Here is a 16,330-nt window from a genome sequence, read left to right as displayed (position 1 = left end):
GAGCCTCAATTTTAGGTAATAATGCTAGAGGCCCTATCATTTCAATTCATATTGCAATTTAGTGGTGCATACAGTATTAACAAACCACCCATTAGCACTTAATCATATTACCACAAATTGATTGCAACAATGGTGACCCCAGAGCTTTTGGGCCCCCTAATGGTCTGGGGCCCTGGGACAATCCAAGCTTGAGTTTTATCAGATATTTAAGAAGTCTATACGTTGTTATGTGGCTCATTTGTTCAGGTAACCCAACACCCAAAGACTGGACTTTCAAAAATACATTATAGTTTCAGACAATCATTTAATTCTAGTTCTTGCTTGACATATCGTTTATTACTGTCACAAATAACTAATTCTGTTTCATACTATTTACAGTGAATTAGGTTAATGGTTTAAATGCAGGTGGAGTTATCAGGCCACAATGGTGGAAAAAATATTCTGCAAATCAAAAAGTACACATGTCCCCTCCTACAAAGTACCAAAGTTAATTATATGTTTCAGTGGGAATGATGGAGAACCACATCTGTCATACAATCAAATGTTGTGTCAGTAAACTGTATTATACTGAAGTTATGAATGTCTGGTTTGTTTTGTTTTTTTTAGCAATTCTTTTATTTTGAAAGCTAAATTTGCCCAACTTCCGGTTTTGGTCTAGTTCTCATTTGTAGACTTGATAAAGACCAAAAGAACTGGGTTTTGTAGTTTTTAGCTGTTACATGGATTTAAAGAAGGTAGCGTCGGTCTGTCTGTTGGTCATTCAGCCTACTTTGGTCCAGACTGAAATATCTCTATAGCTATTTGATGCTTTGCCATGAAACTTTGTACAGACATTCATGGTTCCCAGAGGATGAAGCCTACTGACTCTGGTGATCCCCTGACTTTTCCTCTTGCATCACCAGCAGGCTGACTGATGTGCCTGAGTGCAGCCTCACTGAGGCTGTAGACTTTTAACCTTGTTGTAAAACTTCTCTGATTGCTTGAGCGGCGTAAACGCACCACAGTTTATAACATTCAAACACTTTATTACTGTTAATATTTACATAAAGTCTGTCAAATAATAGAAGTTCACACCGTGTAAACCTGAGTCAACATTGCATAGAACCTAAGACAAATAAATTAATACCCCCAACAAAATGTCTAAAATCGAACACAGTCTGAAAACATGTCTAATTAGTCAATTATCCTCATGTTAATTAAGAATGGACCCTCATCATACTGTCACTGTTTGCAGTGTTCTGGTTCGGTGGTGAAACAAGCATATTTATTTAGAAATGCGTTTTTAGGATGGTGTATTCATGGATTAGTAAATAACTTAGAAACAAACAGTAAACCTGGTGTCTATCTACCTCAGACTGACATGAATCATGAATAAATGACTTTAATGTAATTACACTAAATTTAAATTCAGTCAGACAATACACTTGACAATGGGGACATGAGGTTAACTAGACTGTCCCATGTCAAGACCAGCTGCAGTTCTGATGATGCACTGTGTCTGGGAATTAAAACTACTCGTATTTTAATATTTTTTCACCAAAGTAGAGGGACGTTTGTATAATATTTTATATTCAGTGTTGTGACAAAACATTTCAGGATTCCTGATTTGAACAGAAACAGTATCTTCCACCTCTGTCTCTCAGGGCCGGCACAGTGTGGGCCTCATGGTGACGAAGGTAAAGTTGTAGCTGTGTGGGAGACCCTGATGAGTGGTGAGGTTGAAGGATTGCCATGAGAACGGATGCAGACCCCCCTGCGTCGTAGGGCCATTTATTGCCTCCGTGACCAGCTGGAGAGCCATCTGGTAGTCCGTCACCTGTACCATGAGAGAAATGAGGAGGGAGGCGCAAGGGAGGGAGGGAAGGAGGGAGGGAGGGTTTTTGTGTTTGACGAATGTGGGTTCCATGACATTTTTAAACTGCTGATCATTTGACCTTTTCCATGCCAGAAATAAAAAGGATTCAGTGTTTTCCCTCTGTTTTTTGTTTTTTTTGTGGAAAGGCCTCTGAAGAAAGCCCCAGGCTAACAAACATGTCCATGTTAGCAGCTCTTTCAGATAGGGTAACTGAGTGTGCACATTATGAACTCTGGCATCTTTGAGTGAAGAATTTTAGTAATTTGTAGCCAGGTTCCCACAAAATTTTGTATAGACATTCACGGTTCCCAGAGGACGACTCCAACTGACTTTGATGATCCCCTGACTTTTCCTCTGGTACCAAAATAAGTTTCAATTGTGGTTTTGAGTGAAATGTCACAGAAACTACTAGATGGATTGCCATAAATGTGGTACAGACATTCACATCCCCCTAACCTCTTACCTTAGTGTCATAGCAACCCCCTGGGCGTGGTCTCCTTGGTCTTAGGTCGTTACGGCAACAGATGGTTTTACATGGATGGCCCTTGGAATAGGGATCTCTCCTGTAGTCTGAAACAGAACCAGTTTGACCTTACAGTCTGAAAACAGCCACAATATCCTGAACAGCACCAGAAAAATGAACTGTTTGAGTTGTCAGTCACATCTCTGAGAAGTTCGAAAGGCCTTTGAGTTCAGGAAAATATATAAAATGACTACTCTTCAGAAATGCTGAAATATCAGAAATTCAAAGTCCCTCAAAAGAAAAAAAAGAACAAACTGATCCTTCTTAATTTTCAGTATATTAGCAAAAGTCAACCTTCATGTTGAGGAATGAAGGAGTTAATGTTGAACCTACTGTTGTATCTCATGATGTGTTTGAGGGAGCTGAGGTCAGACACCTTCGCCTGGTCCCTGCGCAGGATTTTGGCTCGGGGACAGAGGTCATAGGAGAAGTCTTCTCCGTGTCTCCTCCACATCACGCCGTACCCACTCAGATTGTAGATTTCAACATGAAATGGTATATTGTAGGACGGCCAATACCCTATCAAATGTGGCAAACTGAAGGTAAAGGTTGTCCAGACACATTATTACCTTGAACAGCCATCCTGGTCAACACTGAAAAATCTATAGAAACAGACAATATGTCTTTGTTTCTTACCTCTTCGTAAAGCTTCGGTCTGGTCCGAGTGTATCACCTTCCTGGGAATCTGCTCCACAATGGTCAGAGCTCCATTCCTGATGCTGTGACCCAGAGAAACCCTGCTCAGGTCCACCACCATGTACTGACTGTTATATGTACCTGAAATACAGGAAGATAAACACCTTGCTCAACAGCATGTAAGAAACCCTGAATGAGTGAATGAGAAGACAATGTTGCTAGAAGATATTTTCTTTCGCATAATTTTCCTTTTGACCCACCTTTCTGACTGCTGCTTTAACAGATTAAACAGATGGACTACCACAACAAGGATACTTATCCACATTGGATTTGAAGGTCAGCATCACTTTACGCTAAAAGGACATACCTAAACAATGGTGGCTTTGCATGTTTTAACCCTTTAACTACAGATTACATCTTTTTTTACATATCTGTTTACCATTTTCAAACACACACTGTTAGTTGTTTAGCAAGTGTTTGCACTAAAAGCAACTTGCAGAGAGCTAAAGCTTTCTTTAAACCATCGCAGCAAACAATTTGTGTCATAGTTACACCATCATTGTGTGCTACTGTAGGTGCAAGCAGGGTTCATTTTCAAAACTCTTCTGACTGGCACTTTCACTCTGACAGCTGAGAACTGACAGTAAGCTGCTGAAAAGCAGCTGCGTTGTCAGAAAGGACATCCAGAAGATAAACAAGCAAACCTAGAAGTTGTGCTTCCATAACTCACATAAATAGTTTAATAAAATTTTTAGGCATTGCTCTCCAGATGGCAATATCAGGTAAGTCAGTCAGCCGGTTGGTCTGTCATTCGGTCAGTCAGTGCACCACTTTTGGTCCAGCCTGAAATATCTCAACAACTATTAGATGGATTGCTGTGTAATTTTGTACTGACATTCATGGTCCCCAGAGGATGAATCCCTCTGACTTTGGTGATCCCTTGACTTTTCCTGTTGTGCCACCAGCAGGTCAGAGTTTTCACTTATCCTTTGAAATATCTCAAAAAGTTTGTGCAGACGTTCATGTTTCCCAGATGATGTATCCAATGACTTTGTCACTTGACTTTTCCTCTTGCACCACCAGGAGGGTGTTTTTGAGTTAAATGTCTCAATAACTATTGAACAGATTGGCTTGAAATTTGGCACAAACGTACATGTTCCCCACAGGATGAATTGTAATCACTTTAGTGATCTAGTGGCATCATCAGGTCAGAATTTTCATTTGGCCTGTACATTGGTTTAAGACCAAATACTCAGCTGTACTTTGTGTTTAATGCTAATCAGCAAATGTTAGCATGCTAACACACCAAACTAAGATGGTGAACATGGTCAGCACCTGCTACATCAGCATGTTAGCACTGTAATTACATGTTAGCATGCAAGTACAGCCTCACAGAGCCTATAGTGTAGCTGAAGACTTGTTGATCAGCAGAACGGTCGACACATCCTTGCCCACACCAACAGGTAAAGTTAGACTGTCTACATTACCACCAATGGTAAAGTAACTTATGAAACCAGCAGTGTAGTGTTCAGTGTGACGGATTATATATCTACACACCAAGTCTTTGCAAGTACATTGAAACTGTATTGACATAAACTCCTGACTACCAAAGGAAGGCAAATCATTATAAAACTTAAAGTGACATTTGACAAATGAGCATTTAATATAAAACTCATATGATTTGGGCCAAAACATGCAAAAGCACCACAATGATTAAAGACCATTGTTTGGAAGTCTCTCTCCTCTTACAGACTTCATTGCTATCAGAACTAAAGTGGTTTTACAACAGACTCATCAATCTAACTCCAGCTGCATCTGCTTCTTGCAAATTAGATGGCTGGCACAGGAAAAATAACATGCACAGTCTTGCATGTGCCTTGGGGATCTGGAACTAGCGGAAGAAACACAGTAAACTTCTGGCTCAGGAGTTTATACTGACTTGCACGATAAAGCCCCAACTTAACCGTGAATGAAATGAAGACAGAGGAAAAAGTAAAGGCTCTTGTATTTACTGCCTACAGTTTGGAAGATATGAGAGCAGAGTCTGCTGGGTCACCAGAGGACTTTCAGTCTCAAGAACACTCTGTCCTGTTGTCCTCTGCCCTCCCATAGCAACATGATGTGAAAGATCAAAGCAGCTGCCCAATTAACAAACACAAGTGTTGTGCAATGAGAAGGATTGGTCTAATTTGAGAGTCTGATGAATCTCTTTGGAAATTTGTCTGTGAATTTTTACATATCCAGAGTTTTAATCCCAAACAAATGTAATCATTCAAACCCTTCTGCAAGTCTCATTTTCTTCTAATCTGCTCTTATTTCTATTATTTCTCTGTTCTGTCCCATTTTTTCTATCACTCAAATAGAAGTTAGTTTACTTGAGTTAAACTATTAAAGTAAAAATACAAAAGTAATTTTTTTCACTTAATCTGAGTAACATTTAGTACATTAAGATCTTCATTAAAGGGCAAGCATGGCATTATGACTGTAACTGCTGCAACCAACCCATCCTAATGATGCACTGATGATAAAAAGTAGTGACTATCTTTTTTATCTGAAAGGTCTTAAGAGGGAAGTGGGGTTCAAAGTAAATTTAAATGGAATATACTAGCGTAATCACATTCCTGGGTGGTGTATTTTTGTGTTGTATCTTACAGATTCAGTTCAATTTAAGAATCAAATTTCTTACATATTTATTTGAAAAGTGCGTAACCTTCATTCACTAACAAAAACCCCCTCCTTCACAACCCTCTCAACAGCATCTCACCTGAGTTGTATTTGGAGAAGATGCGCGCCCACTCCTCTCCGCTGTGCGCCAAGCTGTTGGCCAGGCGGACTCTCTGCCAGGCCAGCAGGCTGTGAGGGCTGAGCCGCGAGAACAGAGAGACGTTGAAGACACTGTTGGAGGTCTGAGTCATCAGCAGGCCGCTCCCCAGCAGGTAGAAATCATCGAGAGACATCAGGAAGCCTGGAGAGGGAGGAGGAGGAGGAGGAGGAGGAGGAGGAGGGAGTGGTGGTCATTTAGAAGCCAAGGTTAACAGCAGTGAGTGTAGGAGGATATTTTAGGACAAATATTGAAAATATAATATTTGAGCAGGGTGGGAAAAGTAAACAGTTGAGATTAGATATTTTCTTATCGTCAACTGTAACCCACAGCTTGTGTAACTATTTATCAGTGGTGGAATTTATACTCAACTGTTGTTTTCAAGCTACATTTTGAAGTACTTGTACTTTATCTGAACATTTCCAAATCAAACTTCTACTGCACCACATCAGAGGAAAATATTGTATTTTTTATGCTTTACTGGTTGTTTTGCAGATTATGATTTTTCAAAAACATATCAATGGGATGCTTGAAAATGTGCATGAAAGTACTAAATAAAATATTAGCTGCTTACATATTACATATCTTCCAGTATCGTGTTGGGTGCTTGCTAGCAGGTTTTTAATACTTCAGATTGCTGCTGTTTCTCAGTCCAATTTTGGTATGTTTTAAGGCTGTATTTTTATTTTCTCTTATATTATAATTTTATTATTTTATATAGACTAATGGGAGGCTGTGACAGATCTGTCTGTCTCACTTGTTTTTATGTTGCTGCCTGTCCTGGTACGAGGTTCTCCTGGTAAAATAAATATTAAACAAATAAAATAATTAATGAATAATGATAATGCAATAGCCCTAAGAGGAACTATTGTGCATAATGAGTGCTCTTACTTTTGAGAAATAAGTAAATTTTGCTGCCATTATTTTCTTACTTTTACTCAAGCAAAAATGTAAAGATCACTGCTATTAAGGTATTTAGAAGTATTAATAGCAGTACTGTGAAGACAATTACTGCCATTGTTGTCATTTCAGCCAATAATACTGTTATTAGTACTATTCATACTACTATTACTATTATACCTGCTGCTATAACTATTACAAATTACAGGGACAGAGATTTCCTTCTACTTCTTTTAATACCACTGCTACTACTAAAACATTACCATTAGAGCTGCAACGATTAGTTGAATTTGTCAATCAACAGAAGATGAATTGGCAACTCTGATTAAAATTTGATCAATCATTTATACCAAAAAAATCACTAATTCCAGTTTCAAGAAAATAATTGGTTACAGCCCTAATTAAAACGACTACTTCTGCTGCTGCTACTCTGCAGTTAATAATGAGTATACAACACTGCTGCTGCTATCAATAATAAACTCATAAGCAGAGGAATATTTTCACCACTACTACTACAAAAAGTATTTGTGAGTGTATTTCATCTTTTCTGTTGGCCCTGACCTGCTGTGTATGCTAAATGTTTCACATTGTCAGAGAAAAAGCAGCTTAAGAAGGCTGCAGAGGTCACACACTACCTCCGCTGGCAGGAGTGTATTTCATCTCTTCATTTTAATATAGTGAAGTGATATCCTTGGCCTGCCAGTCTCTAAAAATAGTACTTTAAACCACTTGTGTTGTGATAGCAATGGAGCCTGTAAGAGGATTTTTATGGCCCACACCACTCGGCAAATCTTTGTCGACAAAATTACTCAGCCTCCTCTGACTTGACAGTGAGGGAATACATTTCATCATGGTTCTGTTTGGGTGCACACACACACACACTCTGGGGTGGATGTTTCCTCGTCACTGACTAAGCTGTGTGCTTAGCAGAAGAATTACTTTCAGTAGAGACTGTTCATTGAGGATTTGGGTTAAGTCCTGCATGCCAGTGTTGATATTTTCCAAGATGAAAACGAAACCATGTGGATTAAGGACAAGCAGGTCACCTCAGCTCAGGGTTTCTTCCAAGAAAGTTGTGACTTTACGTTGAGGAACTCTGTACTGTTGAAAATTCAGGTCATGTCCTGAGAAAAGACAGTTTTGGCTGTCAAAACATCTAACAAGCTATAAATCTCACTTTTGCCAATTTTACTTTTGCCATGAGGTTCTTGTACAAGAAAGGCTCATGTGTGATATTGTACTTTGTGTGTATGGGAGTGTGTGTGTGTACCAGGGTAGCTGCTGAACGACATCTTTCCGGTGGCGGTGTGCATGTCAGACACCCTGAAGTCCCAGTGTTTGTAGATACGCATGGTGGCTGCATAAGTATACCAGCTAGAGTGGCCAAACAGCAGGTTCTCAAAGCCTGGCAGCACCTGAGACACAGAAAAAGAGAGGATGGGTTGTGGTGAGGGATGTGTGTGTGTGTGTGTGTGTGTGTCTGAAGGGGGAAGTAATAAAAAGGTTCTTCTTATTGGTCGGGCCATGTATGCTGTTTGTTTTTAAAAAAAAATCACCCTCAGTATCTCTTATCTGGATTTTTGCATGTGTTGAAGAGATGTTAGCCATGCTAGCGGTGTGTCTCTATGGACGCCAACATAGGACAGAAATATTTCAACAACTGTTGGATGGATTGCCATGAAATTTGGTTCAAATCCATTAAGTCAAGATGATGAATCTCAGTGACTTTGGTGATTCCCTGACTTTAGCACCATGAAGTTTACATTAGTGTTTTTATCTCAACAGCTATTGTATGGATTGTCATGTTCCCCTAATTTTCACACTTAAAATTGTAATCACTTTGTGGATGTTCTGACATTTTCTCTAGCACCATCATCAGCTCGAACTCACAGAACTATATTTCATATAAGGATCGAAATCACAATCCAGACTCTTTGTCTTTTGTAGTTCTGCGATGGTGGAATGAGGTAACCAGCTCTACATGGTGTGCTGACTCCCTTGGTGTATTCAAGAAACACCTGAAAACTCAGCTCTTCTGTAAACACCTCAACACTTGAGCCCTTTTAACTTTTTAGTACTTTGTTTCCAAAGATACCACGTATGCGATGCTGAATTACAGTGAAATGTTTTTAAAATTATGCACAAGACATCTAGTATTTTCCATTCCTTGTAATGGTGCAGCCATTAAAACTTTGTTTCAGATATGAATATTTCACTCAGTACTGGTAAATGTGATAACTTTTTGTTTAATGTTGGGGCTACTTAAGGGAAAATTAAATATAACAATAAAATAAAATCTCAATGTACTCAAAGGACAATAAAATCTCATAAAATGATAATGTGGAGTTTCTGTTGATTTGTGACACAAAAGGACAGATGGTATTGACTCACTGACACATTTAAGAGGAGGGAACCCATGCACAAGGATCTACAAGAAAACCAGTTAGGCCTACGTAGAGGTTTTCCAAGCTTGCTCACAGCTTGAGCTAAATGAGCTTGGCCTAACCTTTATGAGAGCAGTGCAGTGGCCCATTCCTGGCATTCTGAAAGCACTGGTCCCTGTGGAGGAGTTGGAGCGAGGTGTCAGAGCTGGGACGAGGTCCAACAGGTCACCGACACCGTTCAGGAACTGGACCGCAAACGCTGATAGAGGCTGGGCAGGGAAGGAGGGCAGAGTGGCAGAGATGAATGAAACGATACTGTGACAACTCTCTCACCATCTCTCCAACACACACACACACATACACACATACACACATACACATTCACACACCTCTCTGTGTTTGCTTTTGGCCCATTGTGCAGCTCCGGCGTGGAGCCCGTCCAGCTGGGCCAGGATCAGTCCCAGATGCTTCCACAGAGGGTCGCTGTTCCTCCGCTGTTTCACCTGCTCTCTGGCCCACTGGTCTTGTTTGCTGCAGATCATTAGGAGAACAGAGAGACACTTTGGACTGTTTCTCTGTGTGATGCGTGCAATCTGTTAACTTCTCAAATCTGCTACCAGATCTTACTATAAAATGAACCTAAAAATTACAACAAACACTGCATGCATAAATTCCATTTTTGCATTTAGTATAAACTAATGTCAAGACAGATGAGAGTGGTGAAGTTGATAATAGTTCACATTCAATACCTTAAGATTTTACTATTTCTATGACAAACAAACATAAAAAAAAATTGTAAATATTCCAAGAAACCTATATAGTCATGTGAAAAAGCCTCTGAAAAAGCATGTGAGACATATATATCAAGAGTGAACTAGATAAAATATCTGGCAGCATACGTGGTTTTAATCTTAGTTTAATCTAAGCCATAAAGATGAACAGAGAGTAAGACTGCACCTTAAAAACCTTTTCAGGGGATTCAGAACCTTCTCATCTTTTATCAGCTGAGGATACATGTTGGAGTAGTGACTGAACATCTGTCTGCGTTGGAGAAAGAATGACAGTATTCAGTATGTGTCAGCCACTTACAACAGCCTTGTTGAGTGATATTTATATTTTCAGAGATAGGTATATTATAAGCTACACAGTCAAAATTGTAATCAGAAATGTCACATAATTATTAACATAGTTAAAATAAAAATAGTCTTTTGTGTAACATTGTATGATAGTATACAACAGGTGCCACATTTTAAAGGGCTCTTTCAGTTTTTTGCTAGTATTCCCACAATTAATGTTACTGCATGCTTTCTTGGGTGTTTTAATTTAGAATTGACTGTTTTTAAGGAAAGTAACACAGTATACAGTCAGAATTCTTAACATTTATAATATATTATAATACACTGATACAAGTCAGCTACTTGGTAATGATCTGAAAGACTTTAATATGATAATTTAGAAAGTCGTTTGTGTCGGTTTTCTCTGCCCTGCATTGCAAGGTCATTGAGTGTAATAATTTGTAGAGATAAATAGAAGTTATTCTTTATTTTCCATGGAAAATAAAGAAAACATCTCATGTTGAAGAAAAAGGAATACATAAAATATGCTTGTTCGTATGCAAAATCTGAGACACCACTGATCGTTCAAAATGTATTATATTATAACTGCTGCACTTGACCATGGAAAATGATGCTGATTCACCCAGACAAAGACGTCATTATTCATGGTAGATGAATCAGGTGAGTTCGACTGTTGATAGTAAACTAGTGACTGACTCTGTAGACTCAAAGACCTGAGGCACGTATTGGACTACTCGCCCAGCAGTGAGGTAGCCTTCCAGGTAGCCAGCGAGGAAGAAGGTAGTCTCATCTTCCTGTGTGATTCCTCCGTAACCGGCACAGATCTCCAAGACGCCCCATCCAGAGAGGAGCAGAGTGTCATTGAAGTAACCGTAGGCTCCCCCCTCTGTCTCCATCACCCCCTCCTTCAGGATCACACTTTTCTGGGCAGCATCCCAGGACACGGTGGCCTCTTGGAACTCTACCATTCAAGGAGGATGGACAGGGTTACAGGGCTGAGGTTGGATAACACACATTATGTAAGATAACGACATGACACCAATAGAAGGAACTATTGGGAGTGTTTTTACATTCTTGTTGCTTCGTTCAGTAGACAAATGAATATTTATCTTTATAGACTATCACAAGGATTCACATTGATTATAGGTGTAGTTACTTGGACATAGTACAGCTATTATAATTTTCTATTTGAAACAGAATCTGATTTATTGAACGGGTACGTTGACACACACAAGGGAACATAGATGGTTTGCTCCCAGTAAACATAAAGTATATACAGTATACAATTTCTTTAATATACTGTATATTGATGTTTAATTTTGAAGTATATATTCTAATCACTATCTGTCATTTTCAATATGACAGAATATGAAAAATGCTTTAAAAAATAAAAATTTACATTGCAATAATATAGTCTGTGTAAGACAGAACAGAATAGAAACAACATAGAACAGACAGAACAAACAAAAAATAGCATTTTATAAAATGTAATATGGGAATGGTTGCCACCATGCTGTTTCCATATAAACAAACAACCTTTCTTTTTTAGCAGTAGGTTCAACTCAATCATTATGGATTCAAAATTAGTTTCCGTCATGTTCAGATACACCACACCACCGTTACTCACGGTAAGTTTGCACCGATGCAGCCAAAGTCAGCAGTATGCACAGTTTCATGCTCTGCTTCTCCATGTCAGCTGATAATTTCCTGCAAATTTCTGCCTCTCATGAATTTCAATAAATAAAAATGTCTTATTACGGTCACTTCTGTATTGAGAGCGACGATGATGTCGTGCGATTCCGCCGGTTGCTGATTTTTTTAGTGGGCTGAAACATTTTTCGTAAACATAATTAACGCGAATAATCCCTGTATAAAGTTCTTCCTCCACGAGAGAAAAAGAATCATTCACCCCAGATGGGACTCGAACCCACAATCCCTGGCTTAGGAGGCCAGTGCCTTATCCATTAGGCCACTGGGGCTTGATGAGAAAGAGGCGTGGTCGTTGTTATTTATATCTACACATCTAAAGTACTTAATACATCTCAGTTTTAGCTGTACATTTAGCATCCTTATCGCACAGGACATTGCAAGACATTGCTTTTGACAAGTAAAGTTCCAGAAACAATATTTACTTCATTTTTTCTGAATACACAACAAGAGCATGATAATAAACCATTGAAAAGGCCGAGTGACGCGATCACCATGGTGATGCGCCTACGTTTCAAGGATGGTTCTACTATCTCTCCCACATAGGGGTATTTATGTTATTCAAATGCCACAGTGATAATTAAAATATGCATACAACGCCCTAAATAGAGCATTAAAGCAATAAAGTATACCTTAAATTTCTTAGATTATGTCATATTATGCAAACCCTTCCAACTGCTGTATAGTTTCACCGTGCAATAAATGAGAGTTGCCTATTTTAGACAAATGGAACTTTCACACTTGCGCAGTAGCAAGCATGGTTTTGTTTGGAGAGAAAAGAAATTCAACCACCACGTTAAGACGTTTAATAAATAGTCTGTATGGAGGTAAATATATTAGCTATATATTTTCAGTGACACTACAACCACTAACCCACCTGTGAGGCAGTCGACAGTTTCAATTAAATGTCAGGTATGAGTAGAACTCACAGCGAGTTTGTATTAGGTAACTAGCATTAGCATTAGCTCGGTATGTTAATAACGATAAACACATAACTGTGGCTGCCTGATACTGATTAGTATATCTAAAGAAATACTAATGCTGCCATTGGTTTACCATCTGTTATCCAGGATCTTAAAAAATCACTGAAGATGCCTCTTTTTGGAAACACATTCAGCCCGAAGAAGATTCCTCCTCGTAAATGTGCATCTTTGTCCAGCCTTCACGCGGTGAGTTTAGAGAACAACTGATGGTACTAAAGACATTATGAAGTGCACTGATGGGAAGCCAATACCCTCATCTCCTATTTGAACTCTTATTAAACCTACTCTGATGACTCGAGGACATATGCAGAGAATAAACAAAAGCTAATTAACGACGTTGAAGTTAGCTTCCGACTCGAGGTTGAGGGGAAAGTTAAAGGAAACATAAATAATTATATTTAGTGGCGGACTTTTTCACCACTTACACTTTTGAAAAAGTTTTAGACATCGTAGCAAAAGCCGTAAGCCAGTTTAAACCCACTTTCAGATTCATGAAACCTTTGTTTTGCTTATGAAAAATGAAAAAGGGGCGATTTCACTGCTTTTCCCCCATCCAGACCACATTAGACCAGGTCCAGATAAAAACTACTATATCTAGACCTTTCAAATCTGGACTAGATTAACATGGAGACTCCAGATACTCATTAAAACACAGGCTCAGATTTGTGAAACCTTTCTATTTGTGAAAAATAAAAAAAGGGCGATTTCATTGATAATTCTGGTCAGTTTAAGGAAAGGTGAGACTTTTTGATTGATTTATTGAAATTATTTATTGACAATATAAAAGTTATATGATATATATAAATAAATGAATAATATATGGACAGCCTCAACCAGGAGGCATAATTTCTTTGTACAGTAGCTGTCGAAAGGATAAAACACAATAAAGCTTAAGTACTTATTTCCATTGTGGTCCTTTGGGTGCAGGTGTGTGTTTGACTGTTAGTATGTAAGTGAGTATATGAGCCAATAAATATAAGTAAATGTGTGTGTGAGCTTAATCTATACTTAAATAAGTCAAAATCAATTGGACTTAAAAACCATATGTTCTCTTAACCCAGACACAATTACTCTAGGAATGCATGAACAACAATCTTTTTCTATTCAAAAGAAAAATTAGAGTGAGTAAAGAAAATGTACTATATATATATATATATATATATATATATATATATATATATATATATATATATATATATATATATTGTGATTGTATTTCAAAAGGTAAAAATAACTTTCTACCTTTGTTTCTAAGACAGGGAATCGTGCTGTGAATTTCCAGTTGCAATATCAGTGAAGTCACCCTTTTTTCATTTTTCACTTTTCACAAATAGATTAATGGTTTCACAAATCTGAAACTGTGTTTTAATGAGTCTCTAGTCCAGATTTGACAAGTGCTAATATAGTGTTTTGTGATCTAGACCTGGGTGTATTCCAGAAAGCAGGTTTAGTGAAAACTCTGAGTTTTTAACCCCGAGATGAGGGAAACTTTGGGTTTTCAGTTCCAGAAAGAGAAGTAACAAAAACTTGGGGTCAGTTACCTCAGTAACTGACTCTGTGAAGCTAACCTGCTCACTGGCAGGTTAATGTACAATATATAATCTCAGTTTAAATCTAAAAAATCAGTATGAAGCTTTAGACACATGGGATCAATGAGTAATTATCTCTATCACTCATGATGTGATTGGTCGCACTAATGAAACATCATTCCTATAATATTGGAGATTATATGTTAATACATCTGAGCAGGTTGGAGCAGCATTGCTGAAAGTTGTTGAGCAAAGATACAAATTGATGTCTAAAATTTTAAATTTAAATTTAAATGATGAATTAATGGACAACACTGAATAAAACTATATTGTATAAAAAGATAAATGTGCACCGTCCACATACACATGCATTAATATCTCTACGTCCACTGGATTAAAATGGAGGCTCCGCCTTTTATTTACCTGTTGCCATAGTAACTCATAGTATTGGAGCTCTATTGATGATGGCTTTTTTCTTTCATCATGAACACGCTTAAATCAGAGTAAACATACTCAGAGTTGATTGAACTGACTCTGATGGAACCGAAAACTCTGAGTTTCCCATCTCGGGGTTCATCAACTCAGAGTTCAAGGTTAGACTCAGTTTGATAAACCTGTTTTTTTCTGTAACGGACCCTTGGTCTAGTGTGGTCTGGATGGGGGAAAAAAACAGTGAAATCGCCCTTTTTTCTCATTTTTCATAAGCAAAATAAAGTTTTCACAAATCTGAAAGTGGGTTTAAACAGCTTTAAGGCTTTTGCTACAATGTCTAACACTCTTTCATAAGTGTAAGTAATAAAAAAAAACAGAATCTGCTGCTTTATATCAATATTTATGTTTCCCTTGACTTTTTCCTTAACCTTGAATCAGAAGCTAACTTCAGCATCGTAGCAAATTAGTGTTTTGAGACTGCTGAGATGTGGATTGTGCATAAGGGGCTGCAGCTTGACATCATGGTGGCTACTAGTATTGTGCGTTTGGCAAACATGCAGACTTATCTGTTTTCTTTTCCTGTCTCATCCCTTTTAGTTGGATCGCTCAACAAGGGAAGTAGAGCTGGGCCTCGAGTATGGACCTCCTGTAATGAACATTGGAGGCCAGAGTTGGAAATTTGAAGAAGGACAGTGGATAACAGGTAATGACTTCCATCATGTTGAACACAGACCGGTGCAGTGGCTGTGTCTGCAGATTAAGTGCAGAGAACTTTTTTTGCTCTCATGTGTGTTGCAATATCTGCTGGATAACTGCCTCCAAATGTCCCAACATTCATGTGATTTTTTTTCTGCATTTGTTAAAACCAGAATCTGGTGGGAATGGGTCCAGTAGAGAATTGCAGCGGCTCAAGAAAAGAAATGTACAGCTGGAGGAGGAGAACAACCTCCTGAAACTAAAGATTGAAATTCTCCTGGACATGGTGAGAACTGAGCACACATTTGAATTTATTAAAGATGTAATATCTGCATACATTGAGGCAAGAAAGTTTGTTTGCAACATAGGTTTAGCCCAACACTGCTTGGCTTTGTTATAAAAGCTTGCTTACAACATGTTAATTATACCCTTAATTACTAGTGTACGTGATGTAATTTACTGTCTTACCAAAGCTGTTGTACCTGTATTTAATATTTCTCCTCTAGCTGACAGAGACTACAGTAGATAACCACATGATGGGGAAAGAAGTGGAGGAGATAAAGACTCAACATCGAAGGAAAAAATGACAAATCTGATTTGATGCCTTCATCATAGGAAATGTTCTTAAAGGGAGTTTGTTGTTGTAAAAAAGGTCTTACTTTGTTTTCTTTTCAGCACAGAGATAAAATAAAGGTCTCTTAATTTTCTCAAAGATGAGGACTGTTGTGTTACAGGTTGTTTGGCTTCAGCTGTAGAGCAAAAGTACAGCTGAATCACTTAAGGAACTA

The 16,330-nt window shown here is 38.3% G+C and overlaps 2 protein-coding genes and 1 non-coding gene across 6 annotated transcripts; 1 reads left to right on the top strand and 2 right to left on the bottom strand.

Annotated features, from left to right (window-relative positions):
- Positions 1 to 229: 229 nt before the first annotated feature.
- Positions 230 to 12,046, bottom strand: LOC121887603 (phospholipase B-like 1). 2 transcript variants are annotated; one of them, XM_042398510.1, is made up of 11 exons: positions 11,823 to 12,046; positions 10,934 to 11,156; positions 10,077 to 10,160; positions 9,509 to 9,650; positions 9,242 to 9,388; positions 8,006 to 8,150; positions 5,779 to 5,979; positions 3,015 to 3,155; positions 2,712 to 2,897; positions 2,319 to 2,425; positions 230 to 1,816 (listed from the first exon to the last, which is right to left on the bottom strand). In XM_042398510.1, the coding sequence occupies exons 1-11, from the start codon at positions 11,884 to 11,886 to the stop codon at positions 1,640 to 1,642; spliced, it is 1,617 nt and encodes a 538-aa protein (XP_042254444.1). In that variant the 5' UTR covers positions 11,887 to 12,046; the 3' UTR covers positions 230 to 1,639. The 2 variants fall into 2 exon arrangements, with proteins under 2 accessions (XP_042254444.1, XP_042254445.1); XM_042398511.1 differs by lacking the exon at positions 11,823 to 12,046 and adding an exon at positions 11,266 to 11,291.
- On the top strand, positions 11,728 to 16,254 carry cby1 (chibby homolog 1 (Drosophila)). Of its 3 annotated transcripts, none has more exons than XM_042398513.1 (5): positions 11,728 to 11,823; positions 12,973 to 13,071; positions 15,444 to 15,549; positions 15,716 to 15,828; positions 16,049 to 16,254. In XM_042398513.1, exons 1-5 carry the CDS (start codon positions 11,767 to 11,769, stop codon positions 16,127 to 16,129), a joined length of 456 nt encoding a protein of 151 aa, XP_042254447.1. In that variant the 5' UTR covers positions 11,728 to 11,766; the 3' UTR covers positions 16,130 to 16,254. The 3 variants fall into 3 exon arrangements, with proteins under 3 accessions (XP_042254447.1, XP_042254448.1, XP_042254449.1); XM_042398514.1 differs by lacking the exon at positions 11,728 to 11,823 and adding an exon at positions 12,622 to 12,729; XM_042398515.1 differs by lacking the exon at positions 11,728 to 11,823 and adding an exon at positions 12,723 to 12,814.
- trnar-ccu lies at positions 12,102 to 12,174 on the bottom strand. Its single transcript has one exon. It is a non-coding gene; the product is annotated as a tRNA-Arg (tRNA).
- Positions 16,255 to 16,330: the final 76 nt, after the last annotated feature.

The sequence above is a fragment of the Thunnus maccoyii genome, chromosome 20 (genome assembly GCF_910596095.1).
Source record: "Thunnus maccoyii chromosome 20, fThuMac1.1, whole genome shotgun sequence".
Lineage (NCBI taxonomy): Eukaryota > Metazoa > Chordata > Actinopteri > Scombriformes > Scombridae > Thunnus > Thunnus maccoyii.
The sequence above is the reverse complement of the archived record's forward strand: the minus strand, read 5'-3'. Positions and strand labels throughout refer to the sequence as shown.